The sequence below is a fragment of the Trachypithecus francoisi genome, unplaced genomic scaffold (assembly GCF_009764315.1).
Source record: "Trachypithecus francoisi isolate TF-2019V2 unplaced genomic scaffold, Tfra_2.0 Lachesis_group0, whole genome shotgun sequence".
Classification (NCBI taxonomy): domain Eukaryota; kingdom Metazoa; phylum Chordata; class Mammalia; order Primates; family Cercopithecidae; genus Trachypithecus; species Trachypithecus francoisi.
Genome location: NW_022681453.1, coordinates 59,595,981 through 59,607,154, shown reverse-complemented (window position 1 = coordinate 59,607,154; position 11,174 = coordinate 59,595,981). Strand labels below are relative to the sequence as shown.

Genomic DNA, 11,174 nt, shown 5'->3' with positions numbered 1-11,174 from the left:
TCAGCACGTGCCGGGAGGCTGCCGAGATATGGTCCTGATGAGAGGTGGCAGCCTAGCCACGGAGGACAGAGAGAAGGAAGGGGTGGACTAAAGGGAGTCAGAAGCAAACTGCCCAGGACTTGAGAAGGGGCAGACAGGGTGCAAAGGGAAGCGGGCTGCTCAGCATGGGGCGTCAGCCGCTCCCTTCCTGCCCCTGCTCCGTCACCCCACCCTCTCCCCTTGGAATCCTGGCTTTGCCTAGATGTGCTGACAGCCTCCCTGGGGTGTCTGTAATGTGGCTGCCAGCAGGACCCAGAGGGGCACCCAGAGCAGATGGCGGAGTGGGGTTGGGCTGGTGCTTCCTGAGGAGAGGTCTGCTCCTGCCCGTCATTCACGGCTTGACCCGGTGCTGTGGGAGGCACCTCCAGGCAGACTGCGGTGTGGGGGGCATGAGTGGGAATCTCATGTCCAAGAGCTGGGGGCAGGGGTGGGAGGTGTCTAGCGTCCATGAAACCTTGGGCAAGTTACCTCCCTTAGCTGCAATGGCTTCTTTCCTTTTCAAAGGAGTTTAGTTTGAGGATGCTACATCAGGGGTCCCCAGCCTCCTATGACCCTCAAAGGGTAAGAGCCTCCCTCCTGCCCACAGCTGCCAGGTCCTCAGAGCCCCAGATAAGGATTATAGCTGGTTCATGGAAGGTGGTTCCTTCTGTGCTGAGAAACGACTCTGGAAACTAGAGATTTCCTCCACTTGCAAAAATACATTTCTAAACTTCAAGGAGGAACTGAATGTTAATCAGACATTAAGACAGGCTATGGAATATTTAATGACATAGAAAGATGTTACTGACATATTGTCGCATGGGGGAAAATCAGGTTGCAAAATGGTGTGCACACCCTGATCCTGAGTTCACTCCTCGGCCCCGCCCCATCCAAGCACCCCATGCAGGTGGCGTTCTCAGAAACGCTCGCCACGAAGGGTTAGGGCAGCTTTTATTTTCTTCACGCTTTTTGTGCTTCCTACATTTCTCTGGGAACCCTGTATTCATTCCAGAATCACACCCACCCCTCTCACCCTCAAAATGCTATCAAATGTGCTGATAACTTAAATTAGAAAATCTGCTGCTTAATAAGAAGGAATCAATGCTCAGAATAGAAAATGTGAAAGATAAAGACTATCTTTCCACACAGAAGCCACTGTAGGAAAAAGCTATTTTTAAAGCAAAAGGTTGTTTACTTTTCTCCTCACTTTTCTGTTCTCATTAATTTTAGAACTGGTATCTGTGGGATTTTGTTTAAATTTTATGAATCTTTTGTCCTAGTTCTTACTCTTGATAAATACATGTGTAACTATTTTTCCTTCACAAAAGCAAGAAACTAAATGGAGTTGCTGTACCTTTGGAGCTGGCTCTCGAGATCTTTCCCTGGGGTCGGGGAGGAGCCAGCAGGGCTGGAAAGGGATGTCTGCATCAGGTTCATTGTTCTTGTGGGCAGGGGTGAGGAACAGCCTGTACTGTGGGGAACAGCGTTTAGGGTTAAACTGGGCTTGGGGGTTCAACTGCCTGCTTCCTTGTCTGAGAAATGGGCTTAATGCTATGTATTTTTTAAGCCTGATGAGAAATTCAGGGCAAGTTAGTGTCAGTTCCCTTTCCAGGGTGGTCACCTTTGGCCTCTCCACCCACTTGGGGGACCACTGTGGAGACTCTGGCCTGGAAGGAGCATGGGACCTGGTCCTCATTCTGTCTCTTCCTGGTTGTGTGACCTTGAGAAATGCTTCAGCTGTGCTGAGCCTCAGTTGCTGCGTCTGTCATGTAGGGATGCTAGCACGTTCCTCATGGGCTTGTTAGAGATGAGGTTAGGAGCAGGGCCCACCCAGTTGCAGGCAACACATAGTAGCTGTGAAATCTTCCTGGAGGTCCTGGGGTATCCTCAGAGCTTAAGGAATGGCAGCTCCAGGCCAGGCCCATGGCATGCACGCAGCCTGCACTGTCTCGTTTCATCATCTGGCCTCTGCCTTCTCAGAAGCCAGTCAGGTGCCTGCCCAAACCTCAAGAGTGCAGCTGAGACAGAAGGGATGGCAGGCTCCCTCCTTCCTCTCTCTCACAAACTGGTAAAGAAACTGCAAAGAAACTGCATGTTCTTCGGCTTGGCTATCTCGGGACAAAGGCTGGAGCCCACAGTAGGTTTGTCTGTCAGGCTTTTATTATAAAGAAGATTCCAGAGTCCCGAATGCCCCCCTCCAGCCCTCATGGGCTCTGAGCCAGTCCCAACACTGGCTGAGTTGGCTGCAAGGGGCCTGCATGGCCCATCGGCCATAGAGGGTCGCTTCTGGCAGGAGTGGAATGGGTGGTGGTCTCAGGCGCCAGGGGCGTTCTGCCAGATCTGCCCGCTCTCTGGAACAGTCATTTCCAGTGTTGCATGGGGAGCCTCTCGGGACCCCTCCCCGGGTCCTCTGCGCAAGCGGCAGCTATTCACAGTTGGTGCATGATACGTTTTTTAACATATAAAAGCTTCTTTTTAAAAAAAAAAAAAAAAAAGTGGTGCTATCTTTAGAAACACTTTCAGCAAGATCAAGTAGCCCAGCTACAGCCTTGGTGCGTCTTAACCCCTCTCCTTTCCCTGGAGACGGAGCTCCCAGCTCCTGTGCCCCCCGCCCCTCCCCTCCCCACTCCCTGCTCCTGGAGGAGCCCACAGAGCACCCCATAGCACGGGCACTGCCCACTCTACCAACAGCCGCCCAAGCAACAAAAATCTGACACTACTTGAAACTGTCTGTGGCCAGGATTCTCTTTGGGTGAGGGGGAAGTGGAGATAACATTTTGGGGGTTGAAGCAGAAACCAATCAAAGGTCGGTTCAAGGAGGGCTCCCTGCACCAGTGTGGATGAGGTAGAGTTTCTGGGCTGCAGCCTCCAGGCTGGTGGCCTCCTCTCCCCTTCTTTGTGCTTGGCCGCCTGGATGCGCGGGGCTCTCGGCAGCAGGACCAGCTGGAGGCTGTGAAGCGAGTGGGTGGGCACAGTGCAGGCCATGCTGGGCAGACGGGAGAGCCTGACCAGCTCTCTGGCCCCCGTCCCAGAGACTGATCTGGGGATAGGTGGGAGGGGATGGAGGTGCCCAGGAGTCAGGGCTGGGGGACCCCTGCCTGGCTCAGAGCAGCCCCTCCTCCTGCCCACACCCCAGCCGTCTCTGCTCAGTATTCCCCAGACTGAGTCACAGACACGGGGTAGAACATCAAGTTGAGGCCCAGGGGCGTCCGTTTCTCCCCGCAGCAGCCTGCCCAGCTCTCCATGTGTCTCAGGCCTCACTGTAGCACTCATAGATGTTGTCCTCCATCAAAGCCACCACTTGCTCAAACTTGTGCTGCAGTTGTGTCCTCCGGGCTGTGGGGTTGGCCTCCAGCGCGGCCATGATCTGAGGGGAGCAGTGGAGTCAGTCGGGCCATGGCGGGTGGCCCTGCCTCAGTTCGTGGGGGAGAACACAGCCCTGGATGTCTACCACAAGTGACATCCGTCCGTGAGGGGCAGCACCCTGAGATGTGTGTACTTGAGTAGGAAGCTCACCTGCCCCGAGGGCAGGTGCCTCACCCTGGGGCACTCACCTGTGGCCGATACCTCTTGGCGTACTTATAAATCTCTGCCATGGCCACATTGGTATTGAACTCATTCTGGTATTTCTATAAGGAGGCAGGACGGGGAGGAGGACGTTAGCCCAGCGGTCAAAGCTGAGCCAGGCCCCAGCAAAGCCAGCTGTTTACACAAATCCCCCCCCCCTTAACTCCACATGGCCCCCACAGCATAGTTCAGCGATGAGGCCCCTCAAGTCCTATGAAGACAGCTTCCTGGACCCTGACCTCCAAGCTCCTCTCCATCCAGAGGGTGCTCTCCTGCCCCCACGCCTCAAGCTCTGGGAAAATGCGTGACGAATTTGCAGGCCGGCAAGAGGCCACGGCCACTTCTGAAATGCCCGCTGCATTCCCTGCCCTTACTCCAGTGGAGGCATTGAGGCCCAGCCCCCCCCCACCCCCGATCCCTCAGCTCGTCAGGGACCCCCCGCAAGCCGCCGCACCCTCGACTCCTCGGCCAGATGGGCATTCATCTCCTGCTCGCTGAGCGGCGTCATGTCCTGGATCTGCTTGTAGTAGCGCTGCACGATCTTCCGGTACTCAGGAATCTCCTTGGCGTAGAGGAGCTTGTTGGTTGGTGAATCCTGGGCAGAGAAAAGCGAGGGTGTTAGATGGCTGCTGAAGGACGGACAGATCTGGTCGTTTTCTGGATGAGCCCTCATCCCTCCTGCCACGTAAGTGACCTTAGCAGGCCCCTGAGGCCCAAAGAGTCTTGCCCGGTCACTGAACGTCTCTGTACTCAGCTGGCCCCAGACCAGGGGCTCCTCACTGTGCTCTGTCTGCCCCGCCTACTTTCCCCAGGATTGTTAGGACAATGATCTGGGGGGAGGGAGGGGCTACTTCTTTCAAGGGAAAAAGCGCACGGGCGTGCCAGCTCTTCACTGCACGCAGCCCATTCCACGTAACAAGGATGTGTCCTTCTCAGGGTGATAGGTCTTGGTGTCTAGGATTTCTGGAAGCCTGAGTGCTAGCTCAGTGGAATATTTCCCACCACATGCTCCTAACGCCTGAAAGAAGTGCCAGGAACACTCCCAGTTCTTTGTCAGTCACGGGCATCCTGCCTTCAGAGGCAGTATGTGAGAAGTAGTGGAGCGATGGCATTTTCTCTTTCCCCTGGTCTGTCTCTGAAATGCATGGGCTAAATGCAGGGCCACGCACGACCTGGACCAATCCTGCAGTGCCAGCTCTAATGATACAACCTCATCCCTGCTCACAGCAAGCAGGTGCTTTCCCGCCTCCCTGTCTTTGCCTGTGCCATTCCCTCGGCCTGGAAGGCCATCCTCTTTCATCTTCAACCTCTAAAGCCAGACAGAGCCTTGTGTGCCCCCAGCCCACCGCATGAATCTCAAGAGCTCCTAGCCACCCGTCACCACTCTGTCCACTCCTTCACTGAATGCTTGCTTGAATGGCTTTTGACTTTTAGGGTCTGCTGCCCAGAGCCTGGCCAGGTTTTCAGACGATGTTGTGCCTGACTAAGCAGGTTGTCCAAGCTCATACTGGCTTTCCCACACCAGGTTCTCTGGCCTGTTTTCAAAGCCAGTGCCAGGTACAGCCATGGCAGGTGCAGTTGGTCTGCAGAGATACAGAGTTTCTGATGGAAGGTACTGGATTCTAGGTATCTCCCTGTCTGAATGAGTCACTCATCCCATATCCCCTAGACCTGAGCTCTTTCGGTTCCCCTCCCAGGAAGATCTCTGAGCTCAGCCTCAGAGAGTCGAGGAGGCCACCCACGGTTGGCACCCCACTCTGGCCCTGTACATGGGCCTGGCCTGGTCCTGGGAACAGCCGACCTTGCCCAGCTGCAGGTCAGAGATGGAGCAGGCATCGATGAAGGCCTGTGCGATGACCGAGAGGCAGGCGTCAATGTGGTCTGTCTTGTCGATGTCAAAGACAAACTGGGGGTTCTTCAGGATGTTCACCCAGAACCGGAGAGGAAGGCTGTGGGGTAGGGTGACAAAGGCAGTGAGGGTAGGGTGGGGTAGGAAGCAGTCAAGGGACAGTCATGGAGAAGAGAGCTGGCTTTGTCCCTCAAGGGCCTGAGGTTGGGGCCTTGTCACAAGATGTAACCTTTGGGAACCTTTGGGGTGGCAGTGGGGCTGAGAGCCGGGTTTCCTGCTGGAGCAAGGCAGGAGCTGCAGGGCTTAGCTACACCCCCAACCCCTTGCTGATCCTCCAGCCAGGTCCTGTTTCTCATTAGAACCAGGTGCCAGTCCCCGGGCACCCCTGGCTCCTCCCTGAACCCTTGCAGGCAGCAGGAAGTCCAGCATTAGCAGAGCAGCTGTGGCAGGGCTGTGGGGGGCAGGGCCTGGAGCTCTGGCCTTGTCCTCGAGAGGCCAGAGAGGGTAAGCAACACCCCCAACCCCACCTCAGGCCACCCGGTGACTCAGCAGCCTGGGCATGTGCACCCCCCAGAGCTCTGGGAAGCTGCTGACCTGCACAGAGGTGCCTGGGCTGGTGGTATTCTTCCTGAGGGTCAGGCTGGGTTTCCAGCAACTTCTTGTGGGGATGTGTGACCCCGACAAGCTAAGAGGTGCCTCAAAGGAGGGCTACCAACTGGGTAAGGGATTCAGATAATGTGGGGCCGAGCCTGGCTCTACTATCCCAGGCTGTGTGGTCTTGAGCAGGTACTGTTTCTCTGAGCCTCAGTGTGCTCATCTGTGAAGATACCCGCCTGAGAGGGGTGTGGGAGAATGACAGTAAGGGCAACACCTAGACCATGCTCTGGGCACTCTTCTAGTTAATTCCTACCATTAACAAGGGTCGCATTTTACAGTGGAGGGGAAACTGAAGCACAGAGAGGCTAAGTCACTCATCCAAGAACGCACAGCTAGGAAATGGCAGAGGAGGGCTTGAGCCCAAGCAGGCGAGGCCAGAGACTAGACTCTGAACCCCCTGCCACAGGGGCCCCAATGGCACAGTGAAGTCCGCACGGCCCCCCACCCGCCACCTGTTGGTCTTCCAGATGTGTAGGGTGTCGGGGTCCGAGATTCCCCTCTTCTCAGCCTGTTCCTCCAGGAAGTCGAAGAAGTACTTGACAGCAAGCGGAGGCTTATCTTCACGGATACTCAGAATGGCCTTGAACAGGTCATCCAGAAACTTCTGCAGCGTGCCCTGCGGGGGAGTGGGGTGGCCGCCGTCAGCCCTGGGCCACGTGCAGAGGGCTAGTGGGCACCCTTGGTGGCTCTGCAGCGCTTGAAATGCCCAGGCTGCTGAATGAGGAAGCCACGCGGCGTCAGGCTGGTCACCGAGCCTCTCTGGCCTCAGTCAGCATCCGAAACTTGCCTCACAGAGCTGTTGAAAGGACTCATCAAGGCACTGGCATGTATAGTCGAGACCTGGAGGCACCCGAGTATGGGCTGTGGGGTGCCAGCGCTGCCACTGAGCCACGTGGCCTTGGGGACATCACTGATCCCTCTGGGCCTCCGCTGTACCCTGTTACGTGGGCTAACATAGAGGTGCCTGTCAGGCATTTTTCCTGGCTGTGAGAAATGCCTCAAGTGGGACCCTGAGCCTTCAGCCTCTTGCCCCTCCAGCCCCACAGGGGAAACAGGAAGAACTCACACCCCTCTTCCAGCCGTGTGTGCACAGCTGGCCCTGAGCAATGACCCTCTGGGGCTGGGGCTGGAGCCTTGTACCTACTGCACGGAGGGGAGACTGAAGCCGGACCCACCTTGGTGGAGAGCAGGCGGGTCAGGTAGATTTCTGGGAGCACCTTCTTGCGATGGCTCTGCCGGTGAGACTTCTTGGGCTCTGCCAGCTCGTCCGTGGGCAGCACCTGGAAGGCCGGGCAGTGGTCAGTGTCCACACCAGGCCCCATCCTCGGCCGCCTGTGGGAGGTCTGGCTCTGCCATGCTTCTTAGCACACAAGGGTTGTGGTTCCCTCCTAATTCTGGGCCCCATCCCTACTCCCCCACCTCCAGCCTTTCTCAGGGCCGGGAGCACTTTTCCCAGAGGCCCAGGGCTACAGAAAGCCAAGGCCACACCCACTGAGGGGCTGGATTCCCCGGGGCCGAGGTTGGGCACTCACCAAATGGAAATACTTCTCTGTGTCCAAGTCTTTCACTGCAAGAGGAAAAACACAATAAATAAACATGGGAGAGGAGGGGAGAGAAACAGCAATGAAGACAGAAAGATGGGGAGAGAAACAGAAACAAAGACAGAAAAAGGGGGCAAAAACAGAAACAAGACAGAAAGATGGGGAGAGAAACAGAAGCAGAGACAGAAAGATGGGGAGAGAAACAAACAGAGACAGAGATCCAAAGAGACAGGCAGAGAGAATGAGACAAGAGATGCAGAGACTCATGGGGAGACTGAGTCTGGGAGAGACAGAGAGAGAGAGAGAAGTGAGATCCAGAGACACACAGAGAGTGAGACAGAGTGAGGCAGAGAGAGAAAGACACACAAACACAGTGACCACAGGGATGGAGGGACTTGGAGGGAGGGACAGCGGTGGAGAGAAACAGAAAGATGCAGCCACGGGGGAGGAGGGGCCCCAGGCAGGCAGAGGTGGCTTCCTTCACCCACCCCACCCCTGAGCCCAGCGCTCCTGCCAGCCCAGACTCCCAGGCTGCTGGGAGAGACCGAGACTCTGCTCTCAACCTCAGGAGGGGACCCCGAGACCCAGAGGAGCCCGGGCTGGCAGCCAGGCGGCTGTGCCTGGGGCATCTGAGGCTGTGGAGGGGGCACTTGAGGCAGGGACATGGCCCAAGGCTGAGATGGGCATGCCGGCCCCCCTTCTGGCCTGGCCACTGCCCAGACCTCCCGGAACTGCATCCCGCCCTCCCGGGGCCTCTCTCCAGCTGCCGCAGGAAATCAGCTTGAGGAGGCCTGGTGTGCGCCCTGCCCCAGCAGTACTGGGTCAGAGGAGGCTGGCCCCGCCCAGCCTCCACTAAGGAGGCCTCAGCCCAGGCCAGCCCTGACTCTCAGACCCTCAGTGGCCCCACAGGGGCATGGGATGGAAGCCCCTGTCCACATGCAGTCTAGGCTTCCTTCCCACGTGCACCCGCACTACCTCGGCCCAGTGTGTTGTCCTTCTTGTCTATAAGACTCATGGCCAGCGAGGCACCTTCGGGGATCTGATGGGAGGGGAGAGGCCGAGGTCAGAGGCTGGAGGTTGGGGTGGGGGCATGAGGGTGGGGAAGCAGGGCAGGGAGGCAGGGCTGCACCTTGTAATGGGCCAACGTGTTAAGCTTCTTGCGGCCGTCTTCCACCACTGAGGTGTCGTCCAGGTCCCGAAGGATGTAGCTCTGTGTGCTGGAGGCGAACCACTCTGGGGGACAAGGAGCAGGCCATCAGGGTCTGGGCAGGGAGCTGGGCCTGAGGGGTGGGTACCGGCCCAGCCACACAGGGAGAGGCCTCTCGCTCTCTCCATGGAAAATGAGGCAAGCCATACCTCTCTCTGAGCCTCCATTTTCCCACCCATAAAACGGGGAGGGCAGGAAAGAGCTGGGGGAGAGAGTGTGAGCGTACAAAGTGAAGGTGCCAGGGTGGAGGGCACAGAGGAGGAGCTCTGGAAATGGCCTTGTCTGCAGCGTTGTTAATGTTACAATTGCTGATGAAACCCTTGGCCTAACCAAGAATCCTATAAAACCCACTCCAGGCCCCACGTGGTGGCTCACACCTGTAATCCCAGCACTTTGGGAGGCTGAGGCAGGAGGATCGCTTGAGCCCAGGAGTTCAAGACCAGCCTGGGCAGCATAGCATGACACTATCTTTACAAAAAGTAAAATTAGCTGGATGTGGTGGTGCACACCTGTAGTCTCAGCTACTCAGGAGGCTGAAATGAGAGGATCACTTGAACCCAGGAGGTCAAGGCTGCAGATTGCACCACTGCACTCCAGCCTGGGTGACAGAATGAGATCCTGTCTCAAAAACAAACAAACAAACAAATAAACCCCACTCCAGCATCCCTCCTTTAGGAATTAGGAAGCCTTTCCTGAAGGCTTTTTGCTGTTGTCTGTAGCTCACTCACACTGCAGGACTTGTCTCCCTTTGTTTCTGCCGAGGGGGCCTCATTGGATCCTCTCAGGGTCCCCACATTCATGCGCCCATGCCAGGTGAAAGGAGTGTTTCCCGTCAAGGCAGGGGCCAGCCCCAGCTGAAGCACCTGACACGGGGTCTCTGCCCCATTCCCACCCACCGAGGTCGACGTCCTCTGCACGCGGCCACTGGGAATAGGGCACATTCTTGCAGAAGGCCTCCAGGATCTTCTCCTTGACCTGTGTCAGTGTGTCAGTGTCCATGGCCCGCACGCTCAGCGAGTCCATGCCACAGCCCTGGAAGGACACGTTCAGGTTCTGCAAGAGGAGAGTGGGAGAGAAAGGTCAGTGAGTTGCTGCCATCACTATGCCGTGCCCAGGCAGCCATGCCCTGCCCAGGAAGGCTGGGTCAATGCCGTAGGCCGAGACGCACCAGCCCTGGGACCCTCCCCACCCTGCCGACTCACCCGGGGCTTGGCCTCGATGTTCTCCCGCAGCAGCCACTCCTCATTAAGTGTGTAGCGCGCCTTGCCCGTGATAGCGTCGATGGAGCCCTTGTTGATTTGCTGCTTGATGGCGCACAGCAGCAGGAAGAATGGCTCCCCCACCGTCTCCTGGGGTGCACGGGGGTATCAGGGCCAAGGCCCCCTCTGTATTCCAGCCCCCATGCCTTGGGCCAAACACCTTCACGCCCCCGTCCCCCAACCCCTTAGTCTCCTTTTGGATCCTGGTGTAACACTCTCCTCTCCAGGGTGTCTCCACGGACCCTAAGCTTGTGTTCATTAAACAGCACCAGCTGTGGGTGGGGGCATTCATTGCCTCATCCCAGTGACCCTTCCGGATACGCAGTATCATCTTTACTGTGCAGCCAACAGTGCCGAGGCTCAGAGAGGGCAAGTGACCTGCCCCGGGTCACCCAACTGGGAAGCGGCAGGGCAGGAATCGGACCTGGCTCGGCTGATTCCCAAGCCTGTGACTTTCTCCTAAGTGGGCGGCCCCAAGGGTGAGTTTAGGTGGACCCGGAACATCGATGTGGCCTCGACCCCACTCGCAGGCTGATGACCGTGGAGTCTCAGGCGGAATGGAGCGCAATGTCCCTGCTCTTGCCCATCTCCAAGGGTGGCCCTCCAGGCAGTGGCTCTGCTGGACCCACAGCCATGAGCTGATTCTCAAGGCCATTGCCCAGCAAGGGACCCAGGTGTTCTCCTGGGATAGTTTTACTTAACTATCCACCAAAAAGGATTTAAAGAAAAATTAAGTACATAATAGTATTAGGCAGATTTGGCAAAGATTACGAAGGCAGCCTGCCAGCCCAAGTCCTGGTCCAATTCTCCAGGACCTGCTTTCTAGAGGTCCTGCTTTCTAGAGGAGGAAACAGGCTCATAGGGGAAGGCCTGGCTGAGGTCACAGAAAGAAGCCAGGGGAGTGAGGTCCAGGGTCCACAGTGGCCCTTGTGGTTCCTGATGGCCCACAGTGAGGCAGCCCGCGGAAGGTGGAAACACCCCAGTGGCCCCTCCCAGGCCCTGCTCTGCTCCACCCCACTACCCCCTTCCCCCAGGAGGAGCCGTGGGGCTCCCTCAAGCTACATGGCCCTCAAGCC

The 11,174-nt window shown here is 57.1% G+C and overlaps 1 protein-coding gene across 4 annotated transcripts in view; it reads right to left on the bottom strand.

Annotated features, from left to right (window-relative positions):
• Positions 1–2,156: 2,156 nt before the first annotated feature.
• PLXND1 (plexin D1) overlaps positions 2,157–11,174 on the bottom strand; it is a 53,036-nt gene continuing 44,018 nt past the window's right edge. For all 4 annotated transcript variants that reach the window (XM_033210835.1, XM_033210834.1, XM_033210836.1 and 1 more), the window contains 11 exons: positions 10,042–10,188; positions 9,736–9,892; positions 8,762–8,865; positions 8,608–8,671; positions 7,624–7,658; positions 7,267–7,371; positions 6,544–6,707; positions 5,387–5,534; positions 4,040–4,180; positions 3,573–3,647; positions 2,157–3,385 (listed from right to left, as the gene is read on the bottom strand). In XM_033210835.1, coding sequence (XP_033066726.1) covers positions 3,269–3,385; positions 3,573–3,647; positions 4,040–4,180; positions 5,387–5,534; positions 6,544–6,707; positions 7,267–7,371; positions 7,624–7,658; positions 8,608–8,671; positions 8,762–8,865; positions 9,736–9,892; positions 10,042–10,188 — 1,257 coding nt within the window. In that variant the 3' untranslated portion in view covers positions 2,157–3,268. The remainder of the gene's footprint in view (positions 3,386–3,572; positions 3,648–4,039; positions 4,181–5,386; positions 5,535–6,543; positions 6,708–7,266; positions 7,372–7,623; positions 7,659–8,607; positions 8,672–8,761; positions 8,866–9,735; positions 9,893–10,041; positions 10,189–11,174) is intronic.